Genomic DNA, 18,942 nt, shown 5'->3' with positions numbered 1-18,942 from the left:
CAAGAAATGGCCAGGCCAAAGGATGTGGCTTGTGTCATTGGTGGGGTCCTGGGGAGCTGACTCTCAGGCCCACTCCTTCACTTCCTGGTCAGGCCAAAAAGCTCAGCTCTACAGCAAAGCTTCCCCCGAGCATCCGCAAGAGGTGGCTCAAACAGGACGCTCTCAAAGACACGGGGCATTTTCACAGTGCCAACCCTTGGCGGGGACTCACAGGGTAAGAGGCGGCGGCAGCCGCCTCTGGCCCAGCCAGTGCGATGGCATCTGGGACTCGCACACCTGTGTACACTGGTGCCAATGGGTGCACATCTGTTCTCAGCTTGGCCGTGGCGCACATCAGTCTTTTCTTCCCTTTATCAGTGACGGGCTCCCTCAGAATCCACACAAGTCTGACTCTTGAAGACTCAGCACAGCTTTCTTGCTTGTGGGCACAGGCTTGGGAGCCGAGGTTCCTTGGTAAAAACCCAGTCTGCACCGACAAACTTGTGGCCATGTGCAGGGTACCTAACCTCTCTGGACCTTCATTTCATCATCCATAGAATGGGAATGATAAAGCATGTCTACCTATGGGATATTAATGGGTTAGTTAACCTACGTAATCCTCTGAGCCTAGTCTTTGGCATGCAGTTTTCCTCCCCCAGAGTGCTAACTAGCTTAGTTGGCACCACCAGCACCACCACTGTCTCCCATACTCCCTGAAGCACCCTAGGCTCTCAGAGCCACTAAAGTCCCTTGACATTTTCAGTTTCACTGCTCAACCTTCCCCTCCAAGCCAGCTCCAGCTCCTACTCATCCATCAAATGTCACCTTCTCTGTGCTGTCCCCAGAAACAGTTACCCTCACCTCTGTACTCGTCTGTCAATAAGGTCTAAAGGCAGAGGTGTCTATGCGATGCATTCCCAGCATGTCTGACTCGTGGCGGTACCTGACACACGGCGGTACTGGGGATAGAGGAAGTAGCCGTCAGAGCCCAGTAAGTAGGATGGCTCCTCAGAGTGGGCCTCACCAAAAAGGCAGACGAGCTCCATCCCAACCACCGTCCAATGTCCATGCAGCCCATCAGAAAAGCCTAGGCCTGAGGCACGGTGATGGAGCTATCGAGTCTCCGTCCATCCCCAGACCACTCTCCTGTAGGGCCCCTCCGACCCAACATGCCCAGTCAGAACTCCCACAACTTGTTGGTGCCCCCTCCAGAGAAACCTCCCATCTGCCCATTGTTTCACCTCCCTACACTCTGGATCCCCACAATCTCTAACTGTTTTTGTCTCCCCAGAGAAAATGGAAGATGCACAAGCGTGGGTACCATGCCTGCTCATTCTGTGGTTCCTCTGCTCATATGACACCTGGCTTAATATACCTGGTGGAAGGGCTGACCGCATCAGGCACCCAAAACATGCCAAGCGATGCACTGTGCAGGTTTGTGTGGGCTCATCTGATCTTCACAACAGCCCCCGAAGCAGCTATTACCCCCCGCTTACAGATGAGGAAGAGTCAGGAAGGCACTTGCCCCGCGGTAGAGCTGCACCATGCCGGCACTCTGCCTGCCTTTCCCACGCACCAGGCTGCCTTCCAAGCCTGCCTTCCAAACCAGCGTAAATGTGATGTCAGATGCTATGCTCTCTTTAGTCTACTTTATCTTTATTTAAACTTTTAAGGTGTTAGATTTAAGGAAGACAGCCCAGAAATGTCCAAACAGCTCCAGCATAATATCGTTATTATCATCGCGATTATTTCACTTGAGTCTCCATTTGTGGGGGAACTGGATCCAAATCCATCTTGCAGGCTGAATATTGTACTATTAACCCAGCCATCAGTGAGGCAAGAGGGTGGAGAGAGGGAGGGCCATGGTGGGGGAGCTTGGCACGGGGCAAGACCAATGGCGAACTTGGAGAGTAAAGTGGCATTGGTAGCACCATTGACCTTTCTAAACACCTACAGCACCAACAGTGTGAGAAGTCAGCAGCCATCACAAGGCCCACCATCGGCCAGAGATCTCACCAACAGAGGCTGCAGTCCACTCAGGAAGTACGTCCACAACAAAAGCACCACCACCACCACCAGGGAGCCAGACACTAACCAGAGAGAGCCGGCCAGGGGGCGACCCCCACCCGCCGCTGCCTTGCTGAGCTCGGCGTGCACATGCCCACGTGAGCCTCTGGAGCCAGGACCTCCGGGCTGAGTCTCTTCAGCAACCTGCTGCTTGAACGCGAGAGGACCGACCACTCCCTGAGAAAGTCCTCCCATAGCTAGATGGAATGACCCTCACCTGCTTGCACTGACCTTCAGGACGACTCTCTTCCCCACGGCAACCCTTCCAACGTTGGAATTCAGGTCGCCCAAGTCTTCCCAGACCAAATAACCCACCTCCTCCAACAAGCCATCATTTCTGGCCTCCTTTCATCTAGATCTCTACTGAAGCTACTGTCCCCTGGCATACATTCTGAGGTGTGACAGTGGCACTTGGAGGCTGGGCTGGCCATCGGTTTTGTGGTGTGACTACAGAGCCTTGACCACCGCAGTCTGACCTTGCAAAAGCTTCTCTGGCAGCCAAGGATGCCTTCTTTGAAATTTCCTGCTGCTGCAGAAACCACAGTGCCTGCTGCAGAGCTTCTGAGGCTCCTTGAAGAACATGGGGCCCCAAGGGCCAGAGGGTTTGGGCAGGCGGGCGGTAGGCAGGTGTGTGGCTCTGCCACCTGCTGTAATTGGAGCATAGCCGCTTGAGCCTTGATTGACAAGTGGGACTCTACATAAGCGTGAAGCAAGAGCACCACTGATTACAGCGTCTGCAACCACGAGTGACCCCTGACATTCCACTCTGCCTTAGTCCTGTGCTCTCTCTAGGCCTGAGCTCCTGCATCCCACAGCAACCCGGGCTCAAGCCAGCGCCAGAGGGAAGGGACCATCCTGCCTGGCTGGGAGACCTAGGGCTCTTGGCTCTGCTGGGGGCCTGACTGGCTTCTCCTGCCCCGGGGCACTCTGGAGACCCAGGTCTGCACTGCTCACTCAACAGTGTCTTGGGGAGGCCCAGAGCCCGCACACGGTAGGGGAAACCTCTGTGCTGTGCAGGCGACGTCAACATTGCCCAGGGCTCGGTGTCCTGAGGACCCAGAGCTGGGACTCCCAGCGCCCTCGGAGGTGCCAGGCCCTCCCAGAGCTCCCAGGAGGTGACCCAGCAGGGGTGGGGGCGGGGCCTAGCGTTTCCGGGGCGGGGCCTGGGCGGGGCGGGGCCAGGGTGGGCACTCACAGGGCAGCGTCTCGGCGCTGTTCTTCTGGATCATTATGCAGAGCTGTAGCACCAGTTGGGGGGCGCTCTCCAGGAAGGTCTCCAGGAGGCGCAGCATGTTGACGTCTGCATATTCGTACATCATAGCCCAGTAGAAGCGTCGCTGGTGTTCCTTCTGCCGCTGGCTCTGAATCCCCAGGTACATGGTGCGGATATACCTGCCGGGAGACACAGGACAGAACACAGAGGCGTGGGTGGGGTGGGCGCTGCAGAAGGACCCGGCCGCACCCCCACCCACGTGGGCGCAGAAGGTCCCGGAGACTTGGATGGGGTTCTGAGGGTCTCTCAGTCCAAGGACATGGTGCTCGGGGCAGATCAGAAAAGTCTGCCATCTGGAGCCCTAGGCGACTCCTTCCGGTCCTGGCCTCTGTGAGCTCATCTGGAAAATGGGAGAGTGGAGCCAGATGATCTTCCAGGGCCTACCACTTAAGCATCTTAGTGAGCCCAGAACGCAGGTGGACTTCCTCGGGTTGGGGATCATAGGGGAAGCACCCAGGCTCCACAGGGAGGAGCAAAGCGCAAAGGAAGCAGGTCCAGGTGGAGTGCTTGCAGGTCAGCCCTGCGTGCTGTGGGACCTTGAACCAGTCTTCTAACCCCCTCCTAACTCACCCTCTGTAATGAGGGAGCCTCATAGAGTGTGTGCCCCATTAGAGATGAGCAGGTGGGTACCCACCTTGGGTAAGCCTCACTTTTACCTGAACTTTCTGGAACTGTGTCTGCAAGCCCTAGCCAGGCAAGAGGACAATTTAAGGTCCCATCAAAACCCACTAGTGGCCTCTGAGGCAGGGTCAGGGTCAGGGGTGTAGGCCTCAGAGGCCTGTCCAAAAGCATCAGGAAGTTCAGCTTTGTGGGCCCCGTTAGGATTAAGCAAGGAATAGTGCCACAGCCAGGGGAGAGAACCTGGCATCCCCGGGGACACGTTCTGCCCACATTCCGGAGCCTCCCGGAGGGCCGTGCCGGTGTCAGACCTGGAGCACATGGCCGGCACCTGTGGAGGCCCAGCTGTCCTCAAGCATTTCCAAGTGCCCACTTGGGGCTACAAGACGACCCTCCCTGTCCCCACCATCACCACCGGCCTGGTCTGCATTGTCGCTGGTCTGCACCGCCCTCTCCCGCCCATAACCGCCCCTCTTCCCGCCGCAGCCAAAGTGCTCCTTGCCCACGTGTGGCCCTCGCTCCTCTTCCGCTGACCCTCCACAGCTCCCCATGGTATTTGGAGTGATCCAGAGCTGTCCTCGTGGCCCAGCACACTGCCACCTCTCCAGCCTCACCTCTGACCTTTCTTTAGCCTCCCTCAAGGATACCCCAGGACGTGTGCCCACTGACTCAGAGGTGTGACCCCCAAAAATGTGCTGGCCAGAAATAAATAAAACAAAGTACTGGCCACGTGAGCACCCCTCCCCCCAGACGTCTGGGACAGTGCTGTGGCATTCTCTCTGGACCCCTGAGGCCTTTGGGGGAGATTCTGGTGGCTATCCTGGAGAGACCCACCGGAGTACCCAGAACCACACCTCATCTCTCTGGTTACACCCCTGGAGTCAGTGGATGCTGTTCTACTGAACATTAAAGCAAGGTGCACTGCGGTGCCCTCCATCAGGAGGGACATGGGGAAGGTCCAGGCACACAGGGGTGCCAGCCTGTGGAGTCCCAGCATGCCTCTTGGGGCAGGTCTGCTCGGTGCCACTTCACAAGTGGGAAACTAAGGCTGGAGGGGAAGCCAACACAGAATCCTCGTTCTGTTCCAGGTGTTGTCACCTGCTGGCTGTGGCACTTCCCATGAGTGGTCCCTCTGTCTGGGCCTCTGCCTGTGAATTCATACCATCAGGGAGACAGAGGAGGCCCAGGAAGGAGAGGGAGTCTGTGACACTTGATCTGTAAAGCTGTAGGGTCACCAAGGGGTGGCTGGAGGGGTCAGAGACACACACAGAGAAAGAGAGAGAAACAGAGGAGAGAGACAGAGGAGGAGGAGGAGGAGGAGGAAATTGAAAGAGGAAGGAGAGAGGACAAGGATGAAGGTTTGGGGCCTGAGGCCAGGCCTGCTGGGGAGATGCTGGGGACAGTGGGGGCTGGGAGGCCCCTCTAGGGAGCTATCATTGTCATTAGCTTTGGAGGGGATGGAGAGCCAGACAAGAAGGGCAGAGTGGCCAGATGTGGTGGCAGCTTGGGAAGGCAGGACAGCAGGGGACAAGGATTCACTGACTAGGCACTGAAACGGGGCCTCAAACCCAGAGGCTCCGCAGCCACGTGCACAACGGTCAAGTGTCCGATGGAGCCCTGGTGCTCCATTGGTGTCACCAATCAGAACGGGTCCCTGATCCAAAATTCAGCTGTACCCATGTGCCATGGCCATAGACTCACATCAGGGGCCTGACCACAAGTGCACACTACCTTGGGGTACACTCTGACCACGCACTCTGTCTCCTACCTTTGCAAGTGGCCCAGCTGCTGAAGTAATGATCATGTGGCAGAACCAAGCCCATCCACCTGGGCCCCGATAACGCCAGCACTCAGGTTCCCTGGATCTGTCCTTACCAGAGAGCGGCTCTCCCTCCATCCTCAACCTCCCCCTGGCCACAGGCCCTGCTGCCCCACAAGGTGGGGGAAAGGAACACAGTGAACAGAATGTGCTGATTGGCCTGGAAGACCTGCCAGGAGAAGCCGGGCTCTCCCTTATGAGAGCACCCAGGTGTGGGAGAAGCCAGCGGGAGGGCAAAGCCAGAATTGCACCCTGAGCTGGTTACAAACAGATGCCAGGCACAGAGGACGCCACAATCACACCGGAATCAAGTTTGGCAGTGCCACCCCCTGCAGTGCAGCAACCTGCACCCAGGGGAGCACCAAGTTGGAGTCAGCTCAGGAACCCCCAGGGCAGGTGCCTGCACCCCTCCCCTGCACTCTGCTCTTCTATCCTTCAGTCCTTGGTCCCCATCAGACAACGGGGAATGCTGGACACTCTCTGGAACTAGGTCTGATCACTAACCCAGTGCCACCTCCACTTTGCAGGTGGGGCCCCCCATGCCAGAGAGTATCCGCCCCTGTCTCAGTCACTTGAGGACCATGGGGAAGAGCCAAGGGTCTTTGACTCCCTGGCCTTGCTAGTCCCTGCAGAACCCATGCAAAGCTCCCGCCCCTCGTGTCCTGGCAGCTGCCATCCTCAAAGGGACTGGGACTCTTCCTCCTCTGAACTTCCCCAAGGCCAGCTTCCCTCGTGGTCTAAAGAGCTTCCAGGAAACAAGCAGCCTGGAAGCTGGGGACACTGCACCTCTCCTCTGAGCCCCTGTGCCTGTCCTCTCTGCTCCCTCCATCCCATTTCCCACCAGTAAACTCAGTGCTAGTTTGGGAGACCTGAGGCTGCCCTCCTGCTGCCTCTTGCTGGGCCTCCAACTCCTGTGCAGACGGATTTGGCCCATGGCCACACGGTGGCGCCAGACACTAAGCATCGCAGAAAGGATGCTCCACACCAGTGACCTCATACCTAAAGGCCCGCGTCTCCTCTGCGACAGAGCAGGGTGCAGGGGCCATGGGTGAGGCTGCAGCCCAGATGTGCTGGGTCCCCAGGGGAAAGCCCAGAGCCCGCAAGAGGAACACTGGCTGCCACACCTCCAAACTCCCTGTTGTCCCTTTCCCTGGCATGTTCCAGAAAGCTCACCTCCCCAAGGTAGGAAGCTCAGCCTTCCTCCTGCATTTGCCCCCACCTCTTACGTGCCCTCCTGACACACCACCTCTCCCCCAGAAGCACTGGATCATGAGGTGCTGGTGGAAATGCAGATGGGCCATGGGCTGGACGGGGCTGTGGCCTGCAGGATTGTGTGACCTTGAGCAAGTCACTTCCTGAGGTTGGGGCAGGCTACAGGCTCTCTAAGCTTTGCCAACATCTCACAGCTTCCTCCTTCAAGTGATGGCTCCCCAGAACCCAAAATGTAGTCCACACCTTCACAAATAATAACACCTGGTGTTTGCACACCTCCCCTGAGCTGAGCACTATTCTGAGCGTTTTGCATGAATGAGTCGATATGAATGAATTAATGGCGCGGGCCCTATTCCTGCAACGCTCCATGAGGAGGTGCAATGCTCACCTCATCTCAGTGAACTGAAGCACTAGGCGAGATGTGTTCCTCAATTTACCAGCCCTGCGAGTGGCCAACCAGCGCTTCATGCCCAGCCGTCTGGCTTCAAGGCCAGTGGCCCTGCCTCCAGCCCGCACACCCCTCAGGTCGACCGTTTGGCTCTTGCCTTCTGAACTTTGTCCAACCTGCAACCCTCCTGACAGAAGAGCAGAGTTTGCCCCAAACACGCGGCTCCCTTCCTGTTCTGCCACATACTGTCATCTTGGGGGACATCACCAAGCCCGAATTTTCCTCGTCTGTGAAACACCTCGTTGGACCAGGCTCAGGACATGTTGGACAACTGGACACATGCCGTCTTGAGCCCTCAGAAGTCCACATGCCTGTGGGGGACAGGCGGGGACAGAGGTCGCTGTGCAGGTGACAGCACGTCCTGCTCCCTGCTCTCCTCTTGTCTCCTCCTCCACCCACTCTGCCCATTTCCTCCCCTAACTTTATAAGCTGTGGACCTGTTTGAAGCTCCTTAATCCTGCCTCGAGGGGTACTCTCTCGTTCCGCAAGCACATTTTCATTTTTACATCAGCACTTATCCTTTTTCTGATGGCTCATCTAAGGCTCAGAGTGATGTCCTGAAGGTCACACAGCCAGTCCTGGTTCAGGCAAGTCAGAGGCCTTTCCTAGACTGTGTTGCTCCACTGGGAGTTAGCTAGGGTCTGCCGCAGACTGACCAGGATGGAAGATTAGTGATTTCTACCAGGCTCAGGAGGCTAAAGAGTTTCACCTATCTGTACCCACAGTCCCTGGCTGCTCAGTGTGGCATATTGAAACCTCTGATTATGGAAAACAACAAACCCTCAAAGTCCCCCAAACAGGGCCAAGTCCAGGTTTTGCTGAACCTGAAGCTTACAGAACCACTTGAAGAAAAATAGTACTCTCTACCAAGACCTTAGGGTGCAACCAGCACTACTCTACGCACTCTTTCCTAGAAAACAAAAAGGGAAATTTTATGAGCACAGCATTACTCAGATATGAAAGACAGACAAACCTGGTACCAAAAAAAAAAAAAAAAAAAAAAAACCAAAACCAAAACCAACCAAACAAAAAAAACTAGAAACAATACCAAAACAAAGATGTATAAATCTTCAATAAAATATTAGCAAATCAAATCCAATAACACATAGAAATATGCCACAGCAGAGCCAATGGAATTAATCTCAGAGATGAAACACTGGCTCAATGTCATCTATGATATGAATGATAAAAACTACAGATCACACCAATTGATGCAGAAAAAAAAACAGTTGATAGAATTCAACATCTACACACAAGAAAAACTCTCATCAAACTACATATTGCAGGAAATTTCCTTAGCTGGATGTAGATATGGGACATTTACAAAAACCCACAGATAATATACTGAATAATAAAAGAGTGAATGCTTTTGTCTTAAGGTCAGGAACAAGGCTATGATATCGACTTTTACCGTATTCACCATCATACTGGAAGACTGAGCCAGTGTGAAAAATCAAGAAAAAGAAATATAGACAGAAAGTATAGACAGAATGCAAAAGAAAAAATTAGTATTGTCCCTATTTGTAAATGACACAATTGCCTAGATTGAAAATCCTCAGGCACCTACAAAAAACACATAGAACTTATTAGTGAATTTATCAGTATCATATAATGCAAGTTCAGCAAATAAAAATCAATTGTATTTTTATAAACTATGATTGCACAATTGAAAATTTAGATTTTAAAAATTTAAATTTTCTCCCAAAGATGAAATTCTTAGATATAAATCTAATAAAATATGCAATAAATTTATGCTAAAGCTACAAAATGCTAATAAAAGAAAACCTAAATGGTAGAGACATACCATGTTCATGGATAGGAAGATACACTACTAAGATGACAGTTGTTCTGAAATTGATCTATAGATTAAAGTAATTCCAATAAAAATTCCAGCAGAATTTTTGCAGATACATACAAGCAGATGCTTAAATTTATATGGAAAGGCAAAGGAACTAGGATTGACAAAACAATTATGAAAAAGAAGAATACATTTGAAGGACTCACTGTATCTGACTTTAAGACTTACTATAAAGCTGCAGTAATCCTGATGGTGCAGTATTGGCAAAGAGAGAGAAGCATGGGTCAGTGGGACACAACAGAGTCCACAAACAGACCCACCCAAATATGGCCAACTGATTTTTTTACAAAGATGCAAAGACAACTCAATGAAGAAAAGCTTCCCATTGGTGTGGTAAGAATTAGTCATCCATGTGCAACAGTTAACTTAAAATACAGCCTAGACTACAATGTAAAACTGTGGGACTTCAAGGAGAAAATCTTGGTGACCTTGCATGAGGTAAAGAGTTCTTATATATGGCAGCAAAAGCATGACCCATAAAAGAAAAGTAGATTAACTAAACCATCAAAATAAAAAAACTTCTGCTCTGTGAATGACATTGCTAAGAGAATGAAAAGACAAGATGTAAACTAAGAGAAGACATTTACAAATCACATATGACACAGAACTTGTACCCAGAATACACAGAGAACTCTCAAAATCCATCTGCAAGAAACAATCAACCCAATTTTTAGAAATGGACCAAGGATTAGAATAGACATTTCACCAAAGAAGATGTTGAATGGTAAGTAGGCACAGAGGGAAAAAAACTCAACATTGTAAAATAGCAAAACATATTAAAATCACAATTTAAAAAACACAATAAGGTAGTCCTTCATACCTCATTGATCTAAAATATCTTTAAACTGACAATGTCCAGCACTGGAGAGAATACAGGAATGATCATATATTATAGGTAGGAATGCAAATGGTACAGCCTCTCTGTAAAATAAATAGTTCTTATAGCCTCTTATAAAGATACTCTTATATGATGCAGCAACCCAATTTCTGGGTTGAATAGAAATTATCTAGAAACATATGTTATCTAGAAACAATAACTTATGTCTACACAAAAATGTGTACACAAATGTTTTAGCAATTCCATTCATAATTGCCAACTATTCCTCAACAGGGAATCGATAAACCAACTGAGGCACATCTATACTGTGGGCTGCAACTCAGGAATAACAATGCACACAGCAGCAATGCACACGACAACCTGCATGCGTCACAAGGCGTCACGCAGAAGGAGAAGGCTGTATGAACAGTTCTGTACTGAGCAACTTCACCTGCCTGACATCTGGAGACGTGGAGAGAGAGAATTAGTAGCTGCATGGGTTGGAGCTGGGGGGTGCTTTACTTAAAAAGGGGTGTTCTATGGCAAGGAAACCATCAGTGAGACAACTGTGATGGTGGTTGTGTGATTCTATATGTGCATTGAAACTCCAAGACCTTTCCAGACACACAGAAAAGTCAAGGTTACTTTACATAAATGTTCTTTTTAAAAATTTTACCAAAAAACCTAATTTAAAAATATTTTAAAGAGTATGAGAACACAGGGGTGCACATAAGATGCTGGAGAGGCTGCGGCAGGAGGATGGCTCAAGCCCAGTAGTTTGAGGCCAGCCTGGACAACATGGTGAGACCCTGCCTCAATTTGAAAAGAAAAGGAATATGGAAGGACAAGTGCAGAATTAAGTACAGGGCCCCAAAGCTCAAGTTTCAGTAGGGCCACGAGTCCACCTGTCTTTGAATACCTTCAGGACCTGTTTCTCCCACCTTACCTCAGGACCTGTTTCTGCAGACTTCTTTTTCTTTTTAATACATTTTCTTTATTTATCTATCTATTTATTTATTTCCGTGTGGTGCTGGGGATTGAAGCCAGGGCCTCACATGCGAATGCTCTACCGCTGAGCCACAACCCCAGCTCCCTCTGCAAACCTCTTGCAGGTACAAGCCCTCAGACCCCAGATGGAATGGCCCAAAAGGAACCTCCTTCCAGAACCAGCTGGTGCCAAGGATTCAGCATCCTGCACCCAGGGCACAGCACCCAGCCAGGCAGGCAAGAAGGCAGGGCAAAGAGCCCACAAGAAGGTGGCTTCCCATCCCCCGCCCTTCCTGCTTCTCCCTTTCCTGACCCAAGTCTCCTGGGGCCTGGCCCTGGGACTGCACCCTGAGGACATGACTCCCTGGGGTCAGGGGGGAATGACTCTGGGGTACTGGCTCACCCCAGGAGGAAGGAAGGGAAGGGGCAGGGAGGGAGGAACCTCAGGGGAGAGGGGCTTCAGGTGGCAGGAACTGGAAGGCCAGGCTGGACTCTGATGGAAGCTACTGACCGACCCAGGCCCACCTTCCGACATCCAGGGTGTGCCTGCCAGTCTCCAGAGCCCAGGGCCAGCCAGGGGGTCATGCAGCCCCAAGGAGCCATTAGAAATCTGTGGGGATAACTGAGCAGAGACCATGGCAGGCCCTGAATTCCACCTGTGCCCAGGTCTTTCTGACCTGCCTTTACGCGACCCTCCATCCCCACACCACCCCCCACCACAGCCCCGGCCCTGCCTCTGGATGCTCCAGAAGTCCCCATCTGCAGAACCGGCCTGGTGGGTTGGTGCAGGGGCAGGAAGAGGAGATGGCGTACACCCAGGGCCATGCAGTCACAACCGAGGCCAGCAGTCACCAGGTAGGAGCACACAGCACATGGGGCCACTGAGGGTCGGAAACCAGCAGAGGTCACCCTACTGGCTTTTGGGACCCATGAGCTCAGTCATTGACAGGGATCTGTGTGAGCCTGGTTAGGATCTCACTCTCCCAGGGCCAGGTCCTAGCCTGGCTGTGCCCAGCCTCCACAGTGTCCAACACATAGCAGCAGATGCCCTGCTGACCTTGGTGGCAGGGCCGGCTGGCCTCAGCCCCAGCCTTCTGTCCTCAGAGGTCAGCCTGCAGGGCTACACAGCTGCATTTCTCCATGAGCTGCGGGGACTTCCTGCAAGCGGGGGGGGGGGGGGAGGCTCTCCATCTTGGCCGACAGCCTGAGACCACCCCAGCCAGCAGAGCCTTCTTGGCATCCCCCGCAAGCCCAGGGTTTACCAAGGAGGCCACCGAGGCCCAAGCCACAGCACCCCGCAGGCCCCGACGGCCCACCCCAGGCTGCTCCGCCGTCCACAGCCAGGCCCAGGGGCTGAGCTCCGACCTCTTCATGGCTCTTCCCAGAAGGACAGGGAAAGCTGACCCCAGGCAGGACAGGGTTTTCTCTGAAGCCGAGAGCAGCTGTCCGCCTGTAGCCTCCTTGCTATTTCAAAAATGCCTTCTACTTTTGTCACATTTGAATTCGAGTAGCCACGCCTCCAGGTCCACCCAGACATGTCAACCCTCATCCTCTGTCACACCCACACTCCGGCACCCAGACATTGGCAGCCACCCGCACTCCACACCCAGACACCCTGTGCGCACCGCACACTCTGCACACAAGGACTGTCTACACCCACCCATGTGCTCACACCCTGCACTGCTGTGCCACACACACACACACACACACACACACACACACACTCACGCTACAAATACGTGTCTTGGATCTCCATCTGCACAGACACCTGCAAACGCGGTCACAGCCATGGCCCTGCATCCACAGCCAACCTGGAGGGCTGAGGGGAGGGAGGTTTGTCTGTCCTCCCCTGTCCCCCCAGGATTCCCTGCTTCTGGCCATTTGTTGTCACCATTATGTCCACAGGGAGGGCAGGCAGACACCAAGAGGAAAGCCAAGCCCCTGTCCAGCCACCAGAACCCTTGGTGGCTGTGGACCCCTCAGAGAGAAGAGCGGGGCCACCTAATGGGAAGTGAGGGTCCAGGGGACCCAGATGTGATGACGGACTGTCCTTGCTACTGAGGACAGAGCTCTTAGCAGCCACAAAAGCCCCCCCCCCGAGGGCTCACCCAGAACTCCACCTGCTAAGTCCTGCCCCGGCCCTGCCCTCCCCACGGGGTCCCACCTCTGCTCTCCTGTGCCAGGCTGGGTTGGGGACCCTGGCTTGCCGTAGCAGCAGAGGTGCTGTAGGAATGCACCCTCAGCTGCCTCCCACCAGGGTGGCGGAGCTGCCTGCCCGTGTTCTGCCCAGTGGGACCACCCAGAGTGGGAAGGGCAGGCGGCCATGTGCGGGAGGCAATAGGTCCAGGAGGTTCCAGGCCCCCGGCTCCAGGGCTCGGGTAGGGACCTCCCTGTCTGTGCTCTTCCCACTCCCATCTTACAGATGTGGAGACTGAGGCGAGCCTCATTCTAGTTACTGAGTGGCCCCCGGGGCCTCTGCGACCTCACCTCTCTCCCACACCCGCTGTCCCCTGGCCATGCTGGCAGCTCTCCACCCAAAGCTTGCGGGGTGCACCTTCACTGTGTCTTGGTCTCTGCCTGGAGCCCCTTCCTGAGCAGGTGGAGCCCCCTCCACAGGCCTTACCCACCACCCAGGGCTGTCACCCGTGTGATGCTCAGACTGGGTATAATAGTAGTCCCCGTTGACTGGCTCCTTCCTCAGGCCCAGCAGGTGACGCGCTCTACCCACACTCCCTCACGTAACCCTCCCCACACCTCAGAATGGCTTCAAGGCAGAAACTGAAGCAAGTCACTGCCCAGGGCAGTAGCCACCAGGATGCACGCCCAGGCCAACTGACCCCGAGATGACACCCTGATCTAAGTGGTGTGTTCACGCTAGAAAGCAGGTGTGAGCCTCTGCCGGGACCATGTGCCTGTTTCCCACCTGGAGGCCTCTCCCCTCTGAGATCAGGGCTCTCTTTGCCCTCTCTCTGTACCTCTACCCAATGCCAAAGCCACTTAAAAATCAGATGCCTCCCCACTAGACTTGGCTCCCAGGATGGGGGTCACATGCCCCAGGTGGCTGTCCCACTGGTAGATGTGCAGCTGAGGTGTGCTACCGTGACCTGGCCCAGCTCTGGTCGGAAGCTGGTTTCCTTTGGCCACGAGCTGTCTGCAACCCCAGCTTCAAACGCAGGCCACACAGGTCCCCAGAGGTAGGCAGCCGGCTGAGGCAGGAGCTGAGCCAAAGCAGGAAGGACTGGTGTGGAATGGGAGAGGGCGCTTCAGAGCCCACTAGGGGGAGACAGATTTTCTGCCTATCCCAGACAGTTGGAAAAACTAGAAGCCCAAATCCTGGGGCTGCTACATCCTCCAGCTCACAGAGGGCAGGGCCAGAGCTGGAGGCCTTCCAAGGGCCCTCTCGGCTCTGCAGTCTAACACACTGAACGGCGGAGCCAGCACCCACGCACGGGCCCCTCCTTCCAGCTCCCTCAAAACCACCCCAAACGCAAAGTCTGGGTGGCTCAAGGGACCCACCAAGCCCACACAGCCAGGAACAGTGCACCCATGCAGCCCCGACTAAGGGTTCCAAGCTCTCTGCCAGTATGAGAATGGATTCTGGAATCTTCGATAGCGTGGCTGGCACTGGAGAGCTCTTTACATGACCCCAATGTGCACAGCTTCAGCAGGAGGGAAGGTGGAGGGGACCGGCTGCCGCGCAGCCCCTGGGAGCAGCACAGCCATCGGAGCTATTTTTAGCCCTTCTCTCCTGAGTCCTGACATCAGCTGAACAACGGTGGCAGCTCAGGGCACGCGTATGACAGAGCAGGCTTGAAATGGCATTTCTTCCAGGGGCCCGGAGAAGGGGCAGGGGAAGGTGCCTGGCAGCTTCAGGCAATGATTCCAACCGGCAGCGCCACATGATCTTTCTGAATGTCAGTCTCCTCCGTGGGGTGGCCTGCGCCCTGGCCGGGGCCAGACTTCCCTAACACCCAGGGCTCAGGAGAGCAGTCCCCGAACACAGCCCACCCGCCCCCTTCCCCACTCACTTCCCACCTGCTCTGCAGTCTAACACTCACAGCAGGACCCACTACTGTCCCCTTCTCCAAGACACTGCAAAACTATTTGATGGGAAACACCCAGATGCCTCGGCAGACTCATGTTTTGGAGGAACGTCTTTGGACAGAGACCGGGTTTGGGGTTTTCGACTTACCTTTGTGTATCCGGTATGAGGCACACTCCTGGCACCTAATTTAGGCACTAGATGTATGCACAAGTGAATACACAAGTTGGGCAGCCTGTTAGTGAAATCCTTAGGCTCTGGAAAGTTCAGACATTCCCACCCCAAGTTCCCAGAGCTGGGATAAGGAAGCTCCCACTTTTCCAGGTTCTGCCACACCTCTGCATCCCCAAGTCTCTGAGGTGGCCCAGAGCAGCTCGTGGGGTGCTTTCCTCTTCCTCCGGGCCCCCTCTTGCCCTTGCCCTCCGCTCACGGACTTGTGGCCCAGCCCTCTGTCCTGGCGGAACAGCGCTGCACTGATTTCCTGTCCAGCCAGATGTGCTCTGGCACCCATAGGACGCGCCCATTGAGAGTGCTCCTGTGCCTGGAGCTGTGACCCTGCGGTGGCACTGTGGGGGGGAGGCTCCACCGTGACCCAAACCAGGGCTGAAGCCCCTGCTGTGCTCCCCGCTGCACCCCGCTGCGAGGTCTCCGCAGCCGTCCAGCTGCTCCCACGGATGGGGAGCCAGGCCCTGTGAGCTGTTCAGAGCACCCCACCTCTTCAAGAGGGGCTCACTGGGCCAAAGTCAAGTGCCCTGAACATTGCCAGGGACATCAAATACGTAACTAACATCAAAACATGAGCACATGGTAGAGCCACCCAGTACGGGGGCCCCAAGGACTGTGGGCACCAGCAGGAGGATGTGGTTTTACCTTTGTTCTAGCCCCCGGTGCAGGTGTCCTCTCCCATCCCATGACACATCTGTCATTTATGAGCTTGTCCGAGACACTGAAGGTGCTTCTCAGGGTGGCTCATTCTCCCTGTGGATGAGGCTGCCTTCAATTTGCCCTAAATGTGCCCCTTTCAGACACTGCTCAGCATCCACTGCAGTGACCCTCCCAACCAGATTCAGGCATCCAACAGACATGACTGAGCGCCTACTGCATGCCACACACTGTGAGAGGCTCAGGGCACCCAGACAAAATCCCCGCCCTCATCCTCTTCAGACCAGAGAAGGCAGGACCCATGTGGAGCTGGGCACGGAGTGGAAGGCGGGGCCTCCCGCGTCCACGGCCGGGCACCAGGAGCGTTTGAAACAGGGGCGTCAAGGGGAGTGTTGAAGGAGGAGCGCGTTTCCCCAGCAGCGACAGGAGACGGGGTTCCGAGCAGATGGCCACGGAACGGGAAGGAGCCTGACAGATTTGTGTGGGCAGGGAGAGGAGGGAGGCTGCACAGGAGGGGCCTGTGGAGGGCCCGTCCAGGAGGACAGGGAGGTGAGGGCCGGATGTGCCAGCCTGCTGCGGCAGAAGGCAGCTGAAGCCAGGAGACACGGGCCCAGGGACTGCAAGTGAGGAGCCTGGGCCAAGGGCTGGTGCTGGGGAAGAGTAAGCCCAGGCCCCAGGGAGCGGGAGGGAAGGCGGCAGGGCCCAGCGTGGTGCTCTTGTCCCAGTGGGCAAGGTGGACCCAGGAGGAAGGGGCAGTCTGAGAGGAGAGTGGGGACGAGTTCCCAGGAACGGCAGGGAGGCCCTTGTGGGTTGTACACAGCGTAGGGTGGACATGGGGACTGGAGAGGCTGGGGGAGTCGGAGGCATGGGGGGGCCACCAGGGAGGCTGCATGGAGTGGGGCAGGCAGGACCGGCCTGAGGAGAGCAGCTTCAGAAAGGGAGGGACGGAGGGGCCTCGATGATCCTGGTGAGAGAGGACAGGAAGCTCTGCCCAATAAGACCCGAAGAAGAAGAAGAAGACAGACAGACAGACAGACAGCTCGGAGCGGCCACCTGGAGCCTCACAGGTTCTCACCCAAGCCCAGCATCCAAACCCGCCGGTTCTGGTCCCCGGGCTCCATGTCTGCAGATTCCACTGACCGATATCAAACCTACGTTTTAAGTCGCATCTGTGCTGCACACATACAGACTCTTTTTCTTGTCACTGTTCCCTAAACAACACAGTTGACAACTATTTACATGGTGACCAGGTGCGTTAGGGACTGTGAGTCACTTGGAGATGACTTAAAGCACAGGGGGGAGGTGCTCAGGTTCTGCACAAAGAACCCCGTTTTACAGAGAGGATCTGAGCGTCTGGGGATCTGGGCACCTGGAACCCACCCCAGGGCACTGAGGGACAGTGGTGCTGGAAATACCACCCTCCCTCACCTCAGGGTCCGAGTTGTTCCTGTATCTCCTCCCGGCCCTCGGTTTGGAGGCCAAGAAATCCCGTCTGCTCACCCCGTCCACTGCCAGGGTGGCGGGCGCTCCCTTGGCTCAGGAGAGTCCCTGCCCTCCTCTGGGGTGGGGAGAACCTGCAGGAGCCCCAGAGCAGAGGGCAGGACTTCCCAGGGACCCTCCCAGGTCACAGTGGCTGCCACGCCCGGGTGTGGGTGGGTAATGCCCCTCAAAGCCAAGTCTGGGGTGTCAGGGGGATTAGCAGAGGAGGTGACTGCAGCGTGGCCACCCTCCCCAGTGAGAAGACAGCTTGGGACATTACAGTGGCTGCCATTTGAATGCCAAGTACCACCAACATCCCATTCCTCACAATAACCCCTTGAGGAAAGTCATCTTTCCCATTATGGATGGGGAAACTAAGTTCAGAGAGGCTTGGAAACTTGTCCAAAGTTGCACAGCAAGAGAATTAGAGCATTGGGATTTGGACCCAGGGCAGTCACACTGAGGCCTGCTACCTTCTTCTGCTGCCTCCTGCAGCCTCCTTGTCCCTCAGTTATGTCTGCCTCCGTAGAAGATGTGGTCACGGCTTCAACACGGTGTGTTTAGGATTTAGCCCTGGAAACCCTCCCCAAGTGGGAAATGGGCTCAGGAATCCACGTGGCTACCATGTGGCTACCCAGGGAGCGGTTGGAACCTGCCACCTTTGGCTACCTCTGTCCTGGCTGTATGGCCCTGGGGAAGGTCTTCGTCCTTTGTCTCCCTCTCAGTGACATGGGCAGGCCCTGGTCCGCCTCCAGCCACCCACAGGGCTCGGCAGACCCTCCAACAGCCCCCACTTGCCACCCCACCCCGGAGGCCGCCTTCCTGCCTGCGAGGGGCCCGATGCCACCCGGGAGTGGGCTCGGCTGGACCCAGGCCTCCTCCCTCAACTCCCACCCCTTCTGGGTGGCCAGACACTGCCATGTGTTGTTCCTGGAGTCTCAGTGGGAAACAAGAAGGACGTAGGAACAGAGGGTGGCACTGCCCCCAGGTTGCACAGCGGAGCCAGGGTGGCCGGTGACATGCCATATCCCAGAGCCAACATCGTCAGGTGCTCACCATGCCCTGGTCCCTCCCTGGCAGCCTGGTCTCCCTAAACAACTCCCCAAGTGTCCAGGGGACAGGCGGCCGGGCTGCAGTCTCCACTGAGCTCGCCTCACACTGCTCGCCTCCGCATCTCCACGCTGTGGGCTCCCGGAATGCAGACCTAGCACTGCGCTGGGAGCCCAGTCAGTCCCGGGAAACCCTCCCCAGGTGGGGAATGGGCTCAGGAATCCACGTGGCTACCCATGGAACCTGGCCTCAGACTTTCCTGCCACCTTTGGCTGCCTCAGGAAACCGAGTCCCGGGGACTACGGGGCTGGCTCTGGGGCCTGGAGAAGTCACACCCCAGACTCAACCCCAGCCTCTGTGTGCAACCAGGGAGTCGCGTGGTGAAGAGGGCGAGACGGTGGGGCAGGAAGC

The 18,942-nt window shown here is 55.3% G+C and overlaps 1 protein-coding gene across 1 annotated transcript in view; it reads right to left on the bottom strand.

Annotated features, from left to right (window-relative positions):
• Positions 1 to 18,942, bottom strand: part of Xkr6 (XK related 6) — a 270,046-nt gene that overhangs the window by 51,959 nt on the left and 199,145 nt on the right. The window contains exon 2 of the mRNA XM_078030785.1: positions 3,242 to 3,438. Coding sequence (XP_077886911.1) covers positions 3,242 to 3,438 — 197 coding nt within the window. The remainder of the gene's footprint in view (positions 1 to 3,241; positions 3,439 to 18,942) is intronic.

The sequence above is a fragment of the Ictidomys tridecemlineatus genome, chromosome 14, assembly GCF_052094955.1.
Source record: "Ictidomys tridecemlineatus isolate mIctTri1 chromosome 14, mIctTri1.hap1, whole genome shotgun sequence".
In the NCBI taxonomy this organism is placed as follows: domain Eukaryota; kingdom Metazoa; phylum Chordata; class Mammalia; order Rodentia; family Sciuridae; genus Ictidomys; species Ictidomys tridecemlineatus.
The sequence above is the reverse complement of the archived record's forward strand: the minus strand, read 5'-3'. Positions and strand labels throughout refer to the sequence as shown.